At 37.8% G+C, this 23,208-nt stretch overlaps 1 protein-coding gene across 2 annotated transcripts in view; it reads left to right on the plus strand.

Moving 5' to 3' along the window:
• Positions 1-23,208, plus strand: part of NR1H4 (nuclear receptor subfamily 1 group H member 4) — a 41,786-nt gene that overhangs the window by 12,011 nt on the left and 6,567 nt on the right. Inside the window, exons 3-8 of one of the 2 annotated variants that reach the window (XM_086750935.1) lie at positions 4,860-5,222; positions 10,856-10,996; positions 14,646-14,779; positions 15,303-15,401; positions 16,372-16,471; positions 17,984-18,130. In XM_086750935.1, coding sequence (XP_086607061.1) covers positions 4,860-5,222; positions 10,856-10,996; positions 14,646-14,779; positions 15,303-15,401; positions 16,372-16,471; positions 17,984-18,130 — 984 coding nt within the window. The remainder of the gene's footprint in view (positions 1-4,859; positions 5,223-10,855; positions 10,997-14,645; positions 14,780-15,302; positions 15,402-16,371; positions 16,472-17,983; positions 18,131-23,208) is intronic. The other variant, XM_086750942.1, reaches the window with a different exon arrangement.

Genomic DNA, 23,208 nt, shown 5'->3' on the forward strand with positions numbered 1-23,208 from the left:
TAAATAAATCACAAGAGGTACAAAATTACAATGGCTAGGCTACTTGGAGGCATCCCCTTGAATGGTAACCAAATTTTATCCAGGTAAATCCATACTGGGAACAGACGTTGTTTCAAACATTTACAAACAAGTTTCTCTGTAATGAAGTTAATGAGTAAACTATATAACCTCTGGCCTGTGTCACTCCTTTGCTAATCTTAAAGAAAGTTCTCACAGTAAAGAAATCAACAGGATACAGACAAAGTAGAACTAAGAAGTTTTATTCATATGTAGTCTTTAGTGGAAAAAAAAAAGAAAAAGAGAGGAAAAGGAGGACTGGGCACCTTAAGGAGAGTATTTTTCTTCAAGAAATGGTCAGATTGAAGACAGCCTAAGGTAGGATAGTGTCATGTTCTCACTTGGATGAGTTTGCCATCTATTCTTACATTTTTCCTTGAAACCTTAGAATGCTAGAAGATTGTTTAAACCAAGTGATCTTTAAAGATCTGAAAAAAATTTGTTTGGAATTAAATCAGGATTTCATTAATGGTTATGGTATGGTTTCCAAATTACTTAATTCTGAATCTTATTCTTATTTCTTTAAGTTCCTTCCATATCCTATGGAGAACTTGAGGTTCATATTTTAAACCTGCTTAGAATGTTTTTCTCTTCAGTTAGCTTTATATTAGTGGAACAATAACTTCTACAGTAAAACGTGACCTCACTGTAATTTCTGTAATATTCTGAATAAAACCACCTTCAATCTGCACATAATCTCAGTATAATTTGGGAAACGGAAAACATTTTCTTCAGTTCCTTCAAGGAAAATTCCCTTTCATTTCTACAAGTGGTTAAGCCTAAGTCATATATTTTTTCAAGTCTTACGTAAAATATTCTGTGTAAAATTTAAAGGAACAAAAGCAAAACTCTCTGATAAGTTTCCATTGCAAGTGATATTGTGGAAAAATATTTATAAAATGATGACCACGTGCATGTGAGGATTGCACCTTGATATTAGAAAGCTTTCCCGTTTTCTGTAAAACATTTTTCATTGACAAATATTCATTTGCAAAACATAATCTAAAAGTCAGTAACATCATAGTTGTATGTGCTTAAGTAATCTTTCTTTAAAAATGTAAAAGGTATGCTTCCAGAAGGAAAACCAGATGAATGTTTCAAAATAGTTAAGACCACACAAACATAAAATACCACTGTATTCCAGTGAAGTCGTTTCTGATTTCACTTTCACTGCTTATACTACTGCAGCTCCAGGGATTTCAGTGGGTTGGCTCATGCTTTACAGTGGCATGGCACCAGCCCATCTCAGACTTCTACTAATATATATCTGGATAAAAGCATATGTACAATCCAGTAGGCAAGATAAGATTAGCTTTCTTTTGCGATAAGAAACTATTTGGTCTAGACTCGCACGTACTTTGCAAAGCTTAATTCCAAAAATCAGTGTGGTTTTCAAATGTCACACAGGACAGAGCAGTGCACTATATGTCTCTGAAAGCAGAACCCCTTCAGCTTTTGTTGGAAGCCTTGTGCATGCAGACGGCTGGAGCACACAGCTCAGACCACGGTTTTTGGATCAGGCCAGAGAAATACTTCATCCCAATAACTTCAAGTCATCTAATTTCTATTTCACCCTCATTATTTGTTTCAGTTTTTAAGATAATATTTCAGAGTAAATGGACATTTCAACTAAAAAAATGAAACAGTTTCATTTTGAAATCATCTGTATGGAACACCTGCACAGTTTTAAACAATTATTTTTAGGAATTATTTTAGATCACTAACACTTTGGAGGAGACTTCATTGCAATGTTTAATTCTAGACTCATTGACAATTTTGTGGAAAAAAAAAATTGACAACACTCTTTGATCTGCTCTGGGTAGAGAATGGTGCCTCACTGAGTCAGCCCAAGTTGTCTGATTTCTAAGGATGAAATACAGATACTCACCAAGCCTTTCAAACAGATCTACCCAAAAAAAAAAAAAAAAACCAACCAAAAAAACCCAAACAAACAGAAAAACCCAAACAACCCCACCTTTACTTGCATAGTTATAACCTAATTAGCTTTAAAAATCAGTTTGGTCTCCATAACTAGTATTCCAGCACTTACCTGAAGTAAACCTGTACGTAAACCTATTTTACATGAAACAAGACTATGTTCCCTCAGTCTCTCTTGACCCTGCCTGTTCTTCCTTTTCTATTCCATTACTCTGAGCATGGACTCAGTTCAGCTGAATTGTTTCACTATGTGCCTGACACAGAAGGAAAACGGAGGAGATACAGGCTTCTTGGGTATTTTCCCTCATATTTAACTTCATACACTAAGACTCAGATTTTTTTTGTTTCCTCCAGAAGCAGAGTAGAATTAAAGATTGTGAAGATTTTTCTAGACATATCTGTAACCCAAGTGATCTACAGTGGTTTATTTAAACACCCAATATTGTCTTGGGATGTGCTGCAGTTCTTCAGCAGTCTTGAGTTTTTTAACAAGCCCTGAGATTTTTTTGTTGTTGTTGTGGAAGGAGTGCTGCCTTCTCTTCTTGCTCTTTCAGAGGCCTAAACAGTTCAGGAGGCTGGCATAGAGCTTTTGTGGAATTTCCTCTGGATCGCATAAAGTTAAAAATCAACAGGTTCTACCTTTTCATTTTGGGATTTTCCCACTTTCCTTTATCAAACTCAATCAACTAAGTAATTACTAACTAGCAAATGACAACTGAGGCCTCCACGGTGAACAGATTCATTTCCAAAGAGAGACTGAATGATTTGTATGATTGTGTATCTCACAATTAACACCAGTTTTTGTACCTGAAGTACTTTGACCAGTCTTAATGAGCAGCATTACTCAGCAAATGGTAAATATATTTACAGAAAGACCATCCATTCATTAAACCTATACTTGAACAATAAAGGCCAGCATCAAATCATTGCTGTCCTCACTCTTTATGTGTTTTGTCACTGTGCAGCTGGCATTTATCAGTGACCATTTGCATTCAATGCATGAAGCTATAACTTCACCCCCAGGCTTTTCCACAGAGTCCCCAAATGCCTGTATTTTATCTCAGGTCTCCCTGTGTCTATGCTGTTTATTTAAAGGGCATAAACTTGGGTTTGAGGAGTGCCTTCTGCTTCTGCTAGTGTAGTACTCGGGGCCCTGGCCTCTTCTGGAGCAACAAAATGCAACCATAATTAAACGAATCATTAATAATAAGTGGCACCATTATTCTAATTTGGTTTTGTGTCACACTTTTCCAGACACACATCTTGCTGCTTATTTTTGAATTGAGATCTCAACATTTGCTATTGCCAAAGATGTGCTGTGGACAATACAGCAATCCCACAAATCCCAAACCCTTGTCCGGCTTCTGCAGCACAGTAAAGTAGGAAGGGCAGAAGGCTGCACAGCAAGAGGGTGAGACCTTGGAAGTGAAAAAAGTAGGTGAAATGAAAAGGTCAGTTTCTGGCACTAATTGAAGTGAGAAGACAAAGGAGAGGGAAGAATTCCCTGCTATACATTTTCATTGTTGTTGTCATTACAGATGTTCCCTCTTCTAAACTGTTAGCATTTCTTCATTGTTTCTGATTTCTCAGAAGTGAAGGAGAATTTCCAGGGAACTGATCTGATGTCAGCAAAAATGTTTTTGGAGTGCTTCTGAAGCACTGTTAAGTAATAGCTACCAATGAACATTAATCTATGATTTCCTCATAAATACTGCTGTTGACTTCAATAAAAGTGGGACTCAACATCTTCCTGGAAATTTGCACTATTTTTATCAGATTCTGCTCTTGGAACTAATGAAGGAATTGTGTCAATGTTTTCATGAAACAGCAAGATGTAGCTTTCTCCAACAGAAAATATGAATTAGTTTGCAAATAACTTTTAAATTACTCTTTTCAGCTGTTTGACATGGGCTTGATTTTAATTACACCATTCAGGGAATGCTAGATGTTGTTGTAGAACAGAAAAAAAGTGAGACTTAAGTCTCACTTAAGTATTTTTAAACCTGCTAATAATGGGCAAAGTTAAGGTAGCATCCAGATACTATGTCGATCCTGACAGGAAAGGTTGCAGTTCCTTGTACCATTGCCAGGTTTGTTGTTGGCTCAGAGGGGAATAGCGCTGGCTTACAGAGGTGCTTAATATAAGAACTGCACAACTGCACTCAGTGGCACAGGCTTGTAGGGGCTGAGGACCAGGCTGCAGAGGCTGGCTGGGTGGCCACTGGAGGCTGGATGGCGAGAAGGTCACATTTTATCACTTATTTTAGGAATATCTTCCCTGTTCCTCCATGGTAACCTCATGTTCCCCTTTCAGGCTCTTCTTGAAGGTTTATTTAATGTTCTTAGTCTTCTAATTAAGCCTCACTCTTGCTGTCTTTCCACAGTGCAGTTTTTCCCTTTCATGACGTATTCATTCAGAATTCAATAGAAACTAACATGATGTTTGAGTCTTCACCTAACTTCCACCAATGCCATAGGATTTTTTACTTTTGTTTAGATTTCTTTTATTCTACTGTGAGAGCTAATTTGGGTTGCTGGTTTCTCTATGGTGTGGATTGCTCTTTCTTGTAAACTGAACATTCGTAAGATTAGCTGCATGGTGTCTTTCGATAATTTTTTACAGAAGTGCCAGTGCCAGACCTTTCCACCAATAGTAAAGGAGTGGCTGAAAATGGCCAAGTTACTTTTAAAATATCTTGCAATGTATTTGCATAGGACTAGGACCACAGCAAATGTGAGCTCAGATAATGCAATCTTTATGATTATGCAATGTTTTTGAGATGGATGTCTGGAAGTGGAAACTTCTCTGATAACTCCAGTTTCATGATAGTAATAGAAACTGGTTTTGCATTATTATTTTCCAGGTGTCCTTTCAGAGCCAATGAGTTCTCCAGTGCAAGAGGCAGATGTGTCACCTTACACACAGTACAACAGTGTGCCATTTCCCCAAGTTCAGCCTCAGATTTCATCGCCACCTTATTACTCCAACCTAGGCTTCTACCCTCCACAGCATGAGGAATGGTATTCCCCTGGGATGTACGAGCTCCGGAGAATACCCTCAGAGACCTTTTTCACAAGGGAGACAGAGATAATGGACATCCCTGCAGTCAAAAAGCCTAGACTAGGTCACTCCACGGGAAGAGTGAAAGGAGAAGAGCTCTGTGTGGTCTGCGGTGACAAAGCCTCTGGGTATCACTACAATGCTCTTACTTGTGAAGGATGCAAAGGTAGGATGAAATCAATTACCGAATACAATTCAGCTAATAAGCACAGCAATTTCTGAATATAATTTTTCTTTCTAGTTAATTTTATCTGAGTCATTAAGCATTTTAGAGATTTATATTTGGGTCTGGTGTACACTATTCTGTTTTTTTTCCCCAAGACAGATTGCCAGCACCTTCCACCATTGTCCCGTTATTACAGAGCGCAGCTAGCCAACCTACAGCTCTTGAGCCATCATTAGCTCTTGGTAAACTGAAGAACAGCTTCCATGCAGGGGCCTGGCAGCCTGCCTCTGCTGTCTTGGAGGCTGTTCATGCTGATCTCTGCCTGTGGAAGGTACCAAACCCATAGAGGCCCTTGGGAGTTCAGTGCTACGCTGCCCTAGAAACCAGCTGCAAACTCAGCCCAAATGCCTCCTGTAGTGCACATTAAAAGGAATTGAAAGCTGCCAACTCCCACCTGCAGGCTATTCCCAGAGAATCTCTTTTCCCCAGCTTCCAAAGCATATGGTGACAGTCTTCAAGTTTGAGAAATGAAAAGATTTCTAATTCTAGACTTTCTTCTAGGGACACCTCCTAATGCTAAGGTTCTTCGGGGAACAGATGGTAGCTGTAGGATAAATATCTTGCTTCTTAGAACAGCATTCACAAGTTGATGTCAGGATAAATGGGATATAGACAATCATTGCCATTATTGGAAAAATGATTGCCAGATTAGCAGAGAGGGACAAAAAGGTTACGCTGATGGAGTAACTATTATACCGAAACATGGTTACTCTGTGACAGGGCTGAGGTACATTACAGAAAGAAAAATAATGTCCCAGTTTTTCATTCTATTCTATAAATATTTCATTATAATTTCTGTTCTATGGATAAAGGCTAAAGCATGGACATTACTGAAGCCCTAATATGTCCTCTGAGAGTGGACTTCGAACTAATTTGGGGGTTTTGCTATCACAAATTCATTTCTGAGGGCACAACAGACCACACTGGTCAACCACTCTGAACATGAATACAGTCAAGGGTCATATATTTTATCTCAATAATTCCAATGAATAAGAGATTTGTTTCTTTCTGCTGTTTATGTAAACAGTCTCCAAGTCAAAAAATATTAATTAACTCATATGAATGCTGTTGTTATAAACCAGATTAAACTCAATTTAAATGTGAAGATGTCAAGTAATGATACATTTACTCTGTTAGTAAGCTATTCCTGCTGTTTATTAACTTCATTATTAAATATCTTAGTAATTTTCCAAATTCTTACAATTACAAGCTATGGAATTTGCAAAGAATGTTTCTAGGAGAGAGGTTAAAACCACCAGGTAAATACTCAGACTAGAACTCATGGTGAAAGGAAATATGTGTTCCTTTCTCTACTGATTCAGTTTGAATCACTCTATGTAACCATAATTTTACTGCTTTATTGGGATAATTTATTTTATGTTTTCACTCTGTTTCATGACTGCAACATCAATTACAAAGAATAGTACCCTTCATCAAGCATAGTAAAAGTTGAATTATTTAAAGATAATGCATTCTGTTTCTACAATAAACTTTAGATGTGAGTAAAGTACCAGCTGATTCAGTAAAAAGATGTGCTGAGGATAGTAATTCTGTTTGACAAGGTGAAGAGGATATTATATTTTCTAGACCTCTGTTCATTCTTGTGTAGCTGTGGAATTTTTCACATGAGTATGCATTACCCTCAAAGCATGGTGACCAAAACTGGGCTCAGTACGTCCGTTGTGCTCTTATCAGTGCAGTAGTAGGACTACCTCACGTGTCTCACGTCCAGGAATGAGATTAGCCCTTCTTTTTGGCAAGAAGACTGTTAATTCATGCTCATTGTGTGTCCAAAATAATACACAGATCCTTTTCTGCAGCACTGGTGCTCACCTTGCAGCACGTCTGCTCCATTGATGCCATGGACATTCTTATTCAAAGAGGGAAGCTTTGTGCATATTTTTAAGGGATTCAATCCCCTGTGACTAAAATGTTAATTTTTCTTTCATTTCTTTCTTGGTTAATGCGTTCAGCAACACCTTCCATTCTTTTTTTTTTTCTCTTGGGCAGAAGGAACTATATTAAGATCTTCTTTATTGTCCCTCATAAGAATATTAATCTAAAGATATGTCAGGAGTATACACTTCTATATATTTTTTAATATTTTACCATCTATTAGCAAATAAGCATGAAATATTTCATTAATATTTTACATATTATGCAAAAGCAGATCAAACAGAACATTTGCTCTCATACAACATTCGCCTGTGGTACTATACAAAAAAAAAGAAAAGGCTTCTTTGAGGTTTCTCTCATCTTCAATATATTGCTTTAAAAAATGCTGCCTTGATTAACAATAATAGCATCACAGTTGTGATCCATAGAGGATGAGACAGTTCACAGGCATTGTTACAGTATAGTGACCAATATACAATGCTTTAAAGCTTGCTGCTGTAGAGGTCATTTCTGAGATAATCTTTGCAGAAAGACATTAAAGACTTTTTGGTATAGCCTAAGTTTGTACAGTGATACTGGGTTTTAATGGCCATTTTTAGGACTTGCAGAACAAGTGGGGACACAGTATCCCACTTGTTCAATAAAGCTACAGAATAAGTTCTGCTGAGAGAAAAGCTAGTTGTGTTCCCTTGGCACAGACAGGCTGGCGGTATGAGTTTTTGCAATCTTCAAACCACTCCTGATAATGCTTGATGTCTCTCATGCCAGACTGAGAATGCTTCCTGCAAAGAAGGGATCCTGCTTTATTCTCCTCCTCGCATTAACCTGTGGGCATGGAGGGAAGGAACACCGTAGCACATCTTGATAGTCTGACTGAGCAGAGCAGGTGCTTTATTAGCAATTGTGGACGTCAAAAACTTTTAAATTTAAAAAAAACAGAGCAGTTGGTCATCAGGATGGCAAATGGAGATATTTACAAAGCTTTCGTCTACACTTTTAACAGCTGTCCTGCTTCAACTTTCATAATTTCTATAAGAAAAATCAGCATCAGTAACACTGGAGCAGCTCTAGCCATAATTAATCATATTCATGACTAGCTAAGAGAACAAAGTAAATTCAACATTTCCAGGCAACGCCAGCTTTTTGTAATTTGGCAAGATCAGATAAAAGTTAGACTGTGCCAGAAAAGCCTTCAGCTTTTGGGGCTGCCCCTTCATTATTCTAACAGATGCCATTTCTGATTTGCCTCTGAATTTTTGTAAAATTGCATCTGGTATAGAAGGACACACATAAAATATTTCAGGTAGATTAGGTTCATTTTGAATTATTAGTGAATAATATATATAGAAATTCCATTCATACCAAAAAGCTAATTTCAAAATTAATTATGAAGAAGTCTGTTCAAGAAGACAATGATTCAAGAGTCACTTCATGATAAAACTGAAGCGAGAGTAGGGTTAAAACTACTTTTTTTTTTCCCAAAAGATATTTCAGTTTTCATTTCAGATCATTCACTTTTTAAAAAACTTTGTTTTCAAGAGAAAATATTTTACTACTTGAATCCTATTGGCTCCTATCTTTTTGCATACCTAGTTTTGCATTCGTCTTTCACATTGTTACATACTTCTAGAAAATCCATTTACTAAAGCTCTTTTTCTTTGCTCTTCCATGAAAAAACAAAGACACACCTTGCAGACAGAGTGATAAAGTTATCAATCAGACTTAGAATGTCATAAATATTTGTGCAGAATTTTTCAACATTTACTACTAATTAATGTGTCATGAATTACAGGATTTAAATTTAACAAATCGTATTTATAAACAATGGAAAGCAGATGCAGTTGCCTTTAACGGATACTGAGAATTTGCAGCTTAAATCCAGGCCTTTTTCCCCCTGCTCTGACCAGTAAATGGTAATGTATTAAACATCACATGAATGATGAATAAAAATAATGCCTAGGGCTGCTGGAGGTTCTAAGCAATCTGCATTTCAAAAGAGACTGGTGCCACTCAAGCGTATTTGTCTGAAAAGAAGCCAGTAAAACAGAGAGCATGGAAGAGATTTCAAGCAGGAAATACAGTAGATTCAGATAAATGCTGTATTTTTTGTGACCAGATAGTGGAATTGTTTTACTGGTAGCTACACATTGGTGCTTGGAAGGGATTATGCGGTTATAAAAACATGGGCCGAAATTGGGAAATTGTCATCTGACAACGGCAAAATCATCACGTCATCTGTTTTCTCACCTAGATTCATTGGGATGATATCTTAGCTCAATTCATTCTGAAAATATACAGATAAATCCTGCAATGGACAACAATTCAGATTCATATCTGAATTTTGCCTACAATTTGAATATGGGAGACTGAGTCTTATCAGGTGCCTTTCTTAGTGCATCAAAGTCCCAAGCTGGAAAACGATGGTGTTTTTATTGTGCCAGCCAGTGGCAATGAGAAAGCAAAAGTTTGTGAATAGCTCTGGTTAATGTAAATTTACACAGAGCTCTAGTTTGAAGTACACTATAAATCAATGATGTGCCAACAGAAGCTCCCAGGAGTCTATTTTAGAAACCTGCCCTCAGATGGGGAGGAGAGGTGAGCTTCCCTCCTATGCCAGAGAGAGGCAATTCCCTCTGTAGTTGATAGTCTCTGCCATATGAAGGACAAATGTAAAGAGATTGTGGCAACACAGTGAGTCACACTAAAAATTCAGGAAACATTCAAGTCATCATTGGCAGCAAAGACTCTGTCGTTTTGTGATGACTGTTTTATTCAATTACATTTCCTATCTTGAGCACTCCATATTTTGCCCATGGTGCCACTCTCAGAGGTGTGATAGGCAGCAGCCAAATAGGAGATTTGCACAGGCTGAAGAAAGGTCTTCTCATTTCTTGGATCAGTTGCCATTTGCAGTTACTACTGTGCAATTCTGGAGCAAATCCAGTGACCATACCAGTAGAACTGCCTGCGCATGTGAACACAGGTGACTGCTTAACTCATCAGGTTATTAGTATTTATTACTATAAATACTAATATTTCGTATTATTATATTATAATACTATATATAGTATTATTAGTATTATTATTTATATTGGACAATATTTAGTGAATGAGGCTGGAGTATCCTACAAACAGCAGAGGAGGCCACGTGTACGATAGGCAGATACAACGCTGCTTTCTTATCAAACATGTGAGTCGGCAAACAGACCAGTATGTGGAGCTTCTGCAGCTCCCAGAAGCAGAGGGAACAGTGATGAGCTACTCAACTCTCTTTCTGCAATTTCTGTAGCTCAGGAGACTTAACAGATCGTATTTTTCAATTTGCTATTTGTACGGTATCACCCTGCAGCTCTAGTGCTGGTACTCAGCCTGCTCCTGGCAGGTGTCAGATTTGGGTCTGAATTTTCACAGCGTTCACTGTTCCAGGACTTTACTTTGAGCTAATGCCTACTGTTTGGGCATGTGATTTATAATGTTGATTTATTAAATTATATTACTTTGATACTATTTTCAGTACAAATATCAACAATATAGTAATCTAGGCACTGAAAGAAACTCACAGTGCAGCAGAACATGTGTCATTCAGAAGACTCAATGGAGATGGAGGTGCTCTTCAACTTGACCACTTTGATTCTTTGAGTATTTTCTTTTATCTGTGTCACTGCTGTGTTATCCAGGGTTCTTCAGAAGAAGCATCACGAAAAATGCAGTATACAAGTGTAAAAATGGAGGCAACTGCGAGATGGACATGTATATGAGGAGAAAATGCCAGGAGTGCCGCCTAAGGAAATGCAAACAAATGGGCATGTTGGCTGAATGTATGTATACAGGTATTTGCGTCATACAGAATGTGCAGAGAATATATCAAATACGATATTTAATTGGGCTGGTTTTTAATACTAAAGCTATAAAAGTTGTCATCCGGCAGGTGAAAGGGGCATTAAAGATGATACCACGCTTGTGCATCAAATCCTGTTGAAAAAGGCAAATGCACTTATAAGCAGGAAAACTTAGTTGGTGATCGGTGACACAATGGTGTAAGAGCTGAGTAAATGGTGAAGGAAGGGCTGTCCTGCAGTAGACAACAGCCATTAGTCTGCCTGAGTGGGAAGGAAAAGGAGTCGGGGAAGCAGATCTGCAGAAGACTCCCCAGGAGTGAGGAGTTCACAGTGTTACAGAAGCCAGAGCAGGAATGTCCTGGCACTTCCCTTTGCTACTCTTTTTGGGGGTCTCTCTGTCAATTTCTTACTAGCCAAGTCCAAATTTTGGCATTCAAACAGTGCCATTTTCAAGAAAAGACGAGGACTGCCACTAGCAGGAAGTTTCTGTGGACTTGCCAAGTGTGTGTTCCCAGACCTCACCCAGCAACCAGGCAGAGCCTGCTGAGGGCTAGCCCTTTTTAATAGTCTCATTAGCTTTTCTCATATGTTTTCCTGCCTTGCATATAGGTAGAACCATCTCCAGAAATTAAGTTGATGGACTTTAATAATGTTTCAGTGAATATTCTATTCAGACTGACAGCTTATAAACTCCATTAAGCTTCACATTGGACAACTTAGAACAACAGGGATATTGGATTGCAACTTCAAAAATGTTTAAAACTCCATTTTGAGTAAAATGTTGGCCAATCCATTATTTTTGCAAGCTTGCTCCTGAAAACATGCTGTAAACATCTGCTATCTGCTTTTCATGAACAGTGCTATAATTTATTTTTCTTCATGGCTTCAATCATTTTAGCATACACATATATGTGAAACTAATTTAGGTTCATACAGGAAATTAATCTACTTGGAATTTTTAATATACTTCTATCCCTCAATCTGATCAGAAGATGCTATATTAACTGTTGGTTTGGTGAGAAACAATAAGCTCCATCAATATTTGGAATGCATTGCCAGAATAATGTAATTAATCTTTCATTCTGCAAATTGAACAGGCTACAAAGATACTGCGATATGATATATTGTCGTGCAACACATAAATAGATGAGCAGACACCACCACTATGATGACAGCACTCAATGTGTCCCTAAGTGTTAGGGGAAAATAACTCCCCTGTGGTGCTGATCCCAGATCCATTGTTCCAAAATTTTGAGGGTTCAAAATAGCCTGAGTGACTCAGTGCGACAAAAAAAATAACCCATCACTGAAAAAATATAGGTCAGTGTAAATAATACTGCCAGGGCCCACATGAAACTTTTAAACTGGCCTATTGTTTTCACAAACTGGCATATGTGAAACAAAAGCCAGCGAGTGCCACTGCCATCTGACTCTTTCTGCAATGGAAACACTTAGGATCTTGTGTAGCTCATGACTTAACCATAAGCATGCTCTAATGCACTGCAATGAGGATGTTTGGCAAGGTACAACTTAATAGCTTTTAAGCAGGAGTGTGCTCTATAATTGCTCTTAGTTCAAGGCAATTCAGGACAGTAAAACACGAAGCTTCTAGTAATATAGAGCATTTATTTGAAAAAAAAAAAAAAAGACTAGGAAATAAAATGTTACCCTGAACTTTGTTTCACTTACTCATTTTGTAGGATTTTAATTGCAAGCTCTGTGGATTCTTTTTTCCCTCTGAACAAAGAGGTAAAGTCTTATAAACATTTATGACACAGCTACTCAATAATCCTACTCCTGCCCTTTACACAGAAACCACAGACACATCAAAATTACTAACCGTCAATTTCAGTCATTTACTGTGGTTTTGATATAAACTACAAGTTTCTCCAGTGAAATGTCTACCTGAAACGTCTACCTGGAAGACCCAGGTTCTGCCATTCTTCCTGGCATTTAATACTCATTTAATACCCACTGAAACCCAATTATTTCTGAGGTAAAAAGTAAAGTCCTGTCTCTCACATGAGTTTTCCAGCTAACTTAAATGGAGCCTGCATAAGATGTCAAAGGTACTACTGAGTGGCAGGAAGCATGAGATAATCTAGTCTTACTGCTTAAGGCAAAAGTAAACCAAGTTTTCCCTAGGAAGGTGGCAGGACAGATCCTAAGCTGGTGGAAAACAGTACAATCCCATTAACACTGCCAAAGGATGCACTGAATAATTTAGAAAAAGAAATCTGTGATGCTGTGCGGCAGCACAAATTACATGGCTCGATACCAATTATTATCTCCATCATTCCTATTCCCCTCCTTTCAAGGTATTATTTGCAGGTCTTATTTTAATAATGTAAATTTCCTCTTCTCTCTGTGGTTCAGGTAGGTTATTTTATATAGTGCTTAAACAGGAAATTAAAAACATTCACAACGAAGTTCACTGTTTTCATGGTATCTTCCTCCACCATCATATACTCACTGAATGAGCCTCTTTCCCTGCTCTGCATTTTCAAAGGTGAAGAATGGGAAGGATACTTGAAAGAAGCTAAAAACAAACAAAAAAAAAAACCAAAAAAAAAACCCTAAAAAAAAAGAAAGAAAGAAAAAAGTCCTGTGCTGATAGGTCTATTTTTAGATTAATACTTAGCTGTTTACTTTTTCATTTGTGCTTTCTGGCTGTCTTCCATAGGTTGTGTAGGGTACCTATTGTCCCTTTTGTTAGCACAAGCAAATTGCTTGCTTTTACAACACCCACACAAGGATGCCCCCTGGTTCAAGGTACTGAAATGTAGTCTAGAACAACAACAACAAAAAATTTTAAAAATATCCCTTCATTAGGCAAGTCAAACTCTATAGTAAAACCATATAGCAAACTATATTGAATTCAATCCTCTGATACAATGCAATGCAAAATAGCAAGACCAACTGGACACCATTTTAAATAAATACATTTTACAGGTACATTTGCCAGCCTGAATTACATTTAAGCCTACATTTTCAGTTGTTGGTCTATCTATATAGTGAGACTGTAATAGCTAAAGCCCTAGAGTCCTCTCTTCTGAGAGGGCTTTCTGCAACAAGATTCTGCACTACAGCCACAATATTGCTTAAAGATGATTGAAAACATCCAGTGCCCTTTGTGTAAGAACAGCTGCACTTCGATTACTGGTTGGGATTGGATGAGGAGCACACTTTGGACGATGGTCTTCCAATTCACCCCATTTATTGCGCTTTGATTTGGGTGCTGGAGCACGATGGGGTTTTCTTTGGCATGAAACTAAACCAAATACACACCCTAGCATGCTCCCATCACTTATGGGTTTTCTATCTGTATGACCAGATTAGAGCTGGTCCAAAACAAGACCCCTGACGTGTACACTGTGTGGATGCTGGGTCACCAGCACCAACTGTTTCGCTCTGCAGGTGGGCTCCTGCTGGGCTGGACTACTCATTCGTGTGTACTTAGTATGTCTCATTAGACTCTCGCCCAAAGATAATGACACGTTCAGGAAATGATCTGCACAGGTAAGTGGGTTTGTTAGTGTAAAGGGCATTCATGGGCATGTTTATGTACCTATTCAGTGCCTGCAGCATATATAAAGCCAATTGCTTTCTATTGTATCATGTGTTCTAGGTCTGTTAACAGAAATACAATGCAAGTCAAAAAGGCTACGGAAAAATGTGAAACAGCCCCCGGATCAGACAGTCAATGAAGATAACGAAGGCCACGACATGAAACAAGTGACATCTACAACTAAAATATATAGGGTAAGAAAATTCTTGTAATAGTTTGTACAGCAGTGGTGATGTTTGAGCTATATGTGGCAATTAGAGTGAATTACCTACAAACTCTCCGGAGCTGTCTGTACTAATTAAAACTCCATCTCCCACCAAGACAAGGAAATACCTTGAGTATAGAAGTTGTTCTGATATTTTTAGTTAAAACTCAGTAAAGCATCCATAAAAATCCAGAAAGTATTTTTTTTTCTGTGATACATATGTCAGGTATACATCACATAGCATGAGATGTGATACTAAAGGTTGAGCATACCTAGCTATTTGCTAAACAGTTCCTTATTTCTAATAATAGACCACACAAGCTCATGTGGTTTAGAAGCATTATACACTTCTCTTCTGTACACTTCTGTAGAAATCTCAGTGACAAGCAAACTTCTTTTTTGCTTGGTCTCCAAGTGTGAGAAATAGATGTACAGCTTTTGCCTAAAGCAAGAGATGCTAGATCATTTCTATGACTGCATTTCATGATGGGCTTTTCTTTTTGCCAGTATAGGAGAAAGTAGAATTTACCCCAGAACAGCAGAACCTTCTTGATTACATCATGGATTCATACAGTAAACAACAAATACCACAGGAGGTGTCAAAAAAACTAGTAAGTACATTGATTAACTCCTTTTTGAGATGAAGATAATGAAGCTGAGGATTACGTGGCAGAAAATACTTGTACTCAGCATAAGTAGGTATAGTAAGTAGTAGAGCAAACTATGGGTAAAAGCTTACAGTTAAAACATACTGCAAGGGAAGCAGAATCTCTCCCATTCAGTCAATAGTTAGACCACATCTTTTTTTTTTATCAAACTTAAATGCTAAGAAAAAGCTTTCAACTCTGGAAATACACTTTTATGCTCAAATCTAACCTTTGCTGATTGGAGCTTTGTTTTTTGCATTGTCAGTATAGGCAGTGATTTGAGCTTGACCTGCAGCCAAGCTTCCTTTCAATAAAGATACCAGCCTGGAAGCTTGAAAGTATTTCATTTTTTTTCAACCCCAAATTCCTAACATTTTCCAGGTTGGGATTTTTGTTTCATCCCCTCTTCTTTCCTTTTCCTCTCCACCTTCTAGAAATTCCATTTTCCTTTTAAAAGCTCCCAGTATTCATGGCAGGAAGGGAAATTATTGGGAAACTGGGAGAAAAGGAAAAAAAAAGGTTTGAGATATATATATTTTTATGAAACTGCCACGTTCAATCTTAAAAAAAAACAAAACAAACCAAAACAACTGTAGAAAACTATTTCCCAAGTAATCAACTTTGAAAAATAAGGCTTTTGGTTAAATATTATGGTGCTCATAAAACGTCTAGCTCAGGAAGTGCCTAGATCATGGATTGCTAGACATGACATTGAAAGTGAGACACATGTTCCAGAGGAAAGGACACTGCCTACTTCTTTTCTTATGTTACCTTCAAAAAGACCTGGTTTTGATAAAAATTGGAGATACATTACAGGGTTATATGGATCTATTGCCTGATCCAGTCTAATAATTCTTGTATTTTACGCTTTTAAATGTGACGTGACAATTAATATTAAGAGATTTTCTATTATTATTATTTTGATTTTTAACAGTTACACGAGGAATTCAGTGCTGAAGGAAATTTCCTGATTTTAACAGAAATGGCTACCAGTCATGTGCAGGTTCTTGTGGAATTCACGAAAAAACTACCAGGTATATCCAGTGTGTTTGGGCAAGTTTTGTTATTGCAAAGTTACAAGTTTTGTTACATGCCTTTCAGTTGCTATTTGGCGATTGTTGTGTATGTTTTGAAAACTGTATAAAAATGCCTCCTCCTCTGACACATACGCATTCTTCAAACACTGTCTAAAGAAAAGGAGCTTTGTGCTCTGAGGAATAATACATTGAATAATTCAAACTCTGCCACTCTGAGATGTGGCACTCTTTACCTGTTGACAAACAAAACACTCAGAGAAGCAGTTGTGTCTCTAAAGAGATTTTATTTTCATATATCACTGCAGTGCCAAATAGTCTGCCTTTAAATTACCACTACGACTTGCCAGACTCTGCTTCACTCTCTTTGCTGCCTTTTCAGCAAAGCCTCTAGGTTATGGCATCCACTGAATTGCAAGTCCTAACCAAGAACTTTCCCTAGCTGGTGGCACCCATATTTATGGTCCTTGCATGGTGCATTATGAACAAGCACTGAAAACCTGAGTTTATCCATTAGTGTTTTTTTAACTCCCAAGTTGATGCTACCTCAAGAGTGAACAGTGGGCATGGTACAGGTTCCTTGTAATTAAGGAGGATGCATTGTAATGCTTAGCTGTATGAAAACACTATTTTCCTGGCATTCCCATCACATTGACCCTTCCTCTCTGTGTTACGGGCTTGCTTCAAAGCCTAGCCACCGCAGTTGTAACTAGATTTTTTATGCTAGCTGGGATACTGGCTTTCAGGAATAAAGAAGGGAGGAGCTTTGTAAAAGAATAATCTGCTATTTTCAATGTTGACTTAGAGTACATCTGTCAGGATTTATCACCTTTTTGTTTCATTCTCTACTTCATCCTTTTCTGTGCTCCCTCACAGAATCAGGGTGTGGGTATAAGGTGGGTACCTGAATTGGCAAGTATGAGGAGAGTTTCCCATGATCTTCAGCCCCTCACTCTTCCTCAGAAGAGTAGCTCTGTATTCACATAAGTTACCAAATTCCTTCTGATTTCTTCAGTGGGTTTTATAGACCTTCCCCTCCAAAAAGAGAAACACATATTTAAAACACAGCAGGAAGCCTATATGTAAACTAGTATCTCAGTCAAATGTCAAAGTGAAATATTCAAAATTAGATGCTTCAAATGCTAATTTTTGCCATCAGAGCACAGAAAGGGCTGAAAGCAGCATGGCAGAAGGATAGTCATATAGAGAGCTCTGATGGAAGATATTAGGCAGCACCATCAGGCTGGACAAAATCTCCACTATTGGTTGTGCTACACCGCTAGATTTTGCTTATCGCGTTCCTCTTAAAGTAACATGAATGCTGAAATATAAGTCTAATTCCCATAAACTTCAGTAATTTTCTGGAACCTGGATTTCAATTCCAACAGCACTTGTCATCCGTGCTAACACCAAGGTTGCGCAGACGTGTAGCACCTCACGTGCAAAAACTTCAGACAGAAAGTAGTGAGTACTCTTCTGTTGTTGTCTTATCTCTGTCTAACATCTCCCCAGGCTTCCAAACCCTTGATCATGAAGATCAGATTGCTTTGCTGAAGGGCTCAGCAGTAGAAGCCATGTTCCTGCGTTCAGCTGAGATCTTCAGTAGGAAACTTCCTTCAGGACATACTGTCCTTTTAGAAGAAAGAATTCGCAATAGTGGTAAGTATTTTGTTCAATGAGGAAAAAACCAAACCACATAATTGCACTTCTGTGCCAGTATTTTGCCCTTGAAAAGCTAGTGAAATTTTTTATTAGCACTGAAACATGTTTATGTGAATGGTGTTCTTTACATTAACTCCAACATATCCAACTCAGCCTTGAGTCTAAAGGTCATAAGGTAAAGGTTTATTAATAAATACATTGCAAGTATTATGAATAATGCTATATCAAATTAACCAGTGCAAGTCTCTAATGATAAGCATGAAAGAATGATGAAGAAGAAATACCACAATTCCTAATTATTCACATAAAATATCAGTATTTATGCTTTCAAAGGCAATCACTATATACAAGAGAGAAAACACGTTTTTAGGAAGTTACTGGAGATGACTGAGGGGAACCACGTATTCTTAGGGTTAATTTGGTAAAATTGAATCATACTGCACAAGATGCATAGAAAAACTATAAATATGGCATATTCTCAGTATGTTTTCTGCTTCTCAAGATCCATTCAAGGCTCAGCTGCTATGATAGATTCTACTGGTTCTAGACATTAATCTTAATAGTTAAGAAAAGCTGAACAGGGCTGGATATTGTTTGTTCTTCAAAGCATAAAAAGTCATGTTTTGCATTGTTGTGTATTCTTTGTGCTTTGCTGATGCCATACTGACTTTTTTGCCCTTTTCTGTATTGACCAACAAACTTTAACCACCTCTCAGCTACCTATCATTCAAAATTCAAGTGTAACAAAAATTCTGAATCAAAGAGTCTGTCTACAGTCAGAGGGAGTGCTTTGATTCTGGCTCCTGACCTTCCTTTTTAATAGTCAGAAGGAAAAGAGACAGGAGAACATTTAACCTCACTACTAGTCATAGAAATGGGCTTGAACTCAGTTCTGAAACTCTTTAGGAACAGTAATGTGAAGGTACTACAGATGTATGCAAAATTAGGCCAATAGCTATATGTTTGAAACCCTGAAAAGGAGTTAGGAAACATAAGAATAACTCACTTGCTGAAAGTACGTATTTAGTTTGGCTTAGCACGCTCATTTCTAGATTTATATTTTGTAGGTTTTTATATTTCATTCATTTTGATTTATTACAAGAGGCGGCTGCTTGATGGACTGGAAATGGTGACTTTGAGAGTGACAGAGATGGCTTCTGGTCCAGGTTCTGCAGGCAGAGAAGTATGCCAAGAAGGCCAGAGATATTTGCTGAAAACTGTAATGAGTTGTCATGGATCCAAATGTCTTCATTTAGAGATTTTTCTACTAGAATATAACATAAATTTTGGATTAAAATAGGTCTTAGAGAAATTAATCCATTTGAAGACATGATGACTGAAAGCTTCTGCTTCTCTACTCTATACAGTCAGTATCAGCCTTCTTGTTCAAGATGTCAACTGTTCATAAAAAGCAGAAGCAGGAAATACTTTGATCCAGAACACTACATAAGCCATTATGTCTTACTAATAATTTTTTCCTTACTCATAATTTTAAAATACTCTGTTAATTGTCTGCAACTATTCAGTCCAGATGAGATGCAGTATATTTTTTCAAGCTAGTACTAGACTAAAGATAGCATTTCATGCCAGAATATCAGTGGCTGGAATATAGAATCATAGAATAGTTTGGGTTGGAAGGGACCATTAAAGGTCATCTAGTCCAACACCCCTACAAGGAGCAGGGACATCTCCCACCAGATCAGGTTGCTCAGAGCCTCATCAGAGCCTCATCCAACCTGGTCTTGAATGTTTCCAGGGATGGGGCATCAACCTTTAGGCATTTAAAGGCCACTATAAGGTCTCCCCAGAGCCTTCTCTTCTCCAGGCTGAACAGCCCCAACTCTCTCAGCTTGTCCTCACTGGGGAGGTGCTCCAGCCCTCTGATCATCTTCGTGGTCCTCCTCCGGACCCTCTCCAACTGGTCCATGTCCTTCTTATGTATCCTGTAGTAATATTATTTACCTGTCTTGAAATAGATTTTAAAAGTATCATTTTGTGTAGAAGAAAGTTTCAAGAGAAGTAAAGATTTCCAACATAGTATTATAAAGGAAGATTTTCTGCAATTCTTTTTTTTCCAGGGCGAAAAAAAAAGACCAAGGTAAATTAAAAAGGAGTTCTGGATCAGAACAAAACCTGAGCTGAATAGTTTGCAAGAAATGAAACATGATAACTTCCTTAGTGTGTATATGTATCATATATATCTTATTTCCTTTGGGAAAGGCTCTCAAAAATATTTTCCCTCAAGCCAGGATCAAGTTGCAGATGTTAGAGGAAATACTGCTAGAATTGCTCTCTCCCTGTATTACAGGAGAATAATATATTATCCAGCTTACTTGTTGCTGGCTGCATTCTTTCTTTCTATTAATAATCAGAATAGAAGACAAAATACCCTTTTCCATATATATTATTTCTCCACTCTGTGCAAATTCAAGCCTACTTAAAAACATTTTCCTTGGCTGCACTTAATGGAGCTGTGACAGCAAATAACAAAAGCAACTTGTAAATCTTTGCATTTGTAGCAGTGTTAACTTACTTGCTGGTACCAACACTATTTAACTCTTAGTGCTACTGCACAGACCCAGAATTCACTCAAAATTTCCAGAGTCGCTCATTCTGGACATACATTGCTGCATGCTAAAGCATATCTGTCAACCTGGCAATGTCCCTTGCATGAAAAGGCTTAAATGTTTTTTTTTAAATGTCCCTCTGCCTGTGTTTTCAGTACTGGTAACTGCCTGTCAGTTAGTGGTATCACTCCTTTGCACCAAAAATGCAAGCAGATTGGTTTATAAAAGGGAAGATTTTCACTAGGTAGGTTTGACTCTCTCGTGCTCCTCAAGAGTATTTCTCAGTGTTCACTGAATTTTCATAGGAATCTTATTTTTGTGGTTTAAATCACAGTCACGTTCAGGTGTCCCGAGTTCAAAAAAAAAAAAAAAGAAAAAAAGGCATCCAAATTCTTCTGTTATCATTGCTTACACATACAGCTTTCAAAAATATTAACATGCAGTTCATGTCATAGGACTTAACACCAGGGCTCCAGGTTGAATGTGCAGATGAGATGTACTAAATGTGATATTAGGAGAGAAACTTAAGCAGCCTCTTCCAGCCTTAACCAGTAAGGACACATGCTACTAGAAACTGCAGCCGGCCATTATCATGTTATAGATCAGTCTAAGATGGCCAGAAGATATTAAACCCAAGTCAAATAAAGAAGAAAACACACTACACTGAAGAAAAAAAGACTAAACGCAGCAAACTGAAACACCCTGCAAAGACAACAGAGAGCAGCAGAGGAAATGCAGTAATGGCTGAGTGAGAGTTTAGAAATTCAATTTCTAAGTAATGAATGAAGAAGCATCAGGACTATTCACAGCTCCTAATGAGGTCCTAAACACTGTCAGGCCATCAGCCATAAATTACTGCTGTTAGTCAGAGCTTCTGTCCACATATTTTCAGGTGCAGACAATTGTCTGAATGTCACGTAAGTCCTATTGTCAAGCCTTGATGTCTGTATCCATAAAATCAGGGATGGGCACCCTGCCTAAAAGTCACAAGCTGTCCAAACTTCTGTCACCTGCTACCAAGTCCACTAAGAAGCTGCTCTCGTCTATTAATATTTATGCCTTTTCAAGTCTGAGCATATGGAAAAGATTTTTTTTTCCTCATATAAAAGCCAGAGATCTAGTGGTGATGACCTTTGAGCATTAGCAGCCTTCATTTTCATTCTCATGCTGATGAGGTCCATTTTTATGTCTTAGCTTGAGCATATTGCTCAAGTCATGGTGATCTCAGTGACTGCCTTTGTTTATGCCCTTACAGTCTTTCTCCATAAGGTGTTAGGGAAATTCTTTCATTAGCTGCTCCTGAGACTGAAATCCTCTTCTACTCACTCTAATATTGAGACTTAATGATAAATACAGGCATTTTATTTAATGTTAATGACAGCTTGTGCCACTTACTCATCTTGCTGGATGCTTCACTATGCATACACCAAGTTGTGACTGATTGATTCATTCTGTGAAATGCTCACATCCTAGTAACTTAATGCTTAATTTCTTTCTGTTATGTTGAAAGCAAACTCTCCCCATTATCTAGCAGTACAATATTTTTTTTAAAAAGTGTTGAAATACTGAATGTTTTGTCACTGTGCATTTATAGCTTATTTTCCTAAGGGCACTTGCTTTCAGTAGACATGAAGAGCCACAGATTTAATCATTTTATTCTACAGAGCAGTTCTACTAATTTCAGTATCGAGAAATAAGATACTATCTGATATGCACACACAAACAAAAGAATCTGGACCCAAATTTTCAGTTGGCAGCAGGACATCTAACATTGTGAAATATACCGTTGTCTTCCTGGATGGGTTACAGGTGCTGAAGTACAGTGAGATCCAGGGGAAAAAAAAAAAATGAAAGCCACAATTTCAAAGCATTGGCAAGAGGCCATGTTTTGCCCTTGAATGTGGAATACAAAGGTCCAATTTATTTGGACAAGAGACTCCTGCAACCAAAGGCAAAATTTGGCACCAGGACAATGGATACCCAATCACTTCCACTGCCTTTGGCTTTCATTATTTGATCATTAATACTGAGAAACAGTAATGTTTCAAAACCCCATTGTGCTGGGGTTTGTGCAAAGAAACAAAATGAAATTATCTTCACTGATGATTTCAAATAATCTAATCCAAGAGAGAGCAACCTGGCCAGTATCTGGCTCCTTGTTCCTAAACATACCTGCAAGTCGTAGGTGTCTAACCCTCATAAGCATCCACACAGAAGGAGATACTTACCATCCTGTGACTCGACCCAAAATGGGCACACTGCCCAAAACACTTAGAAATTAGGCCCACTTAAAATTACAGAGTATAGGAAAGAGCTTTTCTGTTCATACACAGTACCGCACAGTCTGTCACACTGAGTTAGCCAGTGCCATGTTCCTGAATTACAAATAGAATTGATAAAAGTGTTTAGATCGTATCTACAGAGTTAATTTATACCCAGGAAAACAAGAACAGATGTCAGAGGACTCAATCTCTTTTCTTCTGCGTAAGCATGCTTCTCCAGGCCAAA

This window comes from Chlamydotis macqueenii, chromosome 1, assembly GCF_036417535.1.
Source record: "Chlamydotis macqueenii isolate bChlMac1 chromosome 1, bChlMac1.mat, whole genome shotgun sequence".
Classification (NCBI taxonomy): Eukaryota; Metazoa; Chordata; class Aves; order Otidiformes; family Otididae; genus Chlamydotis; species Chlamydotis macqueenii.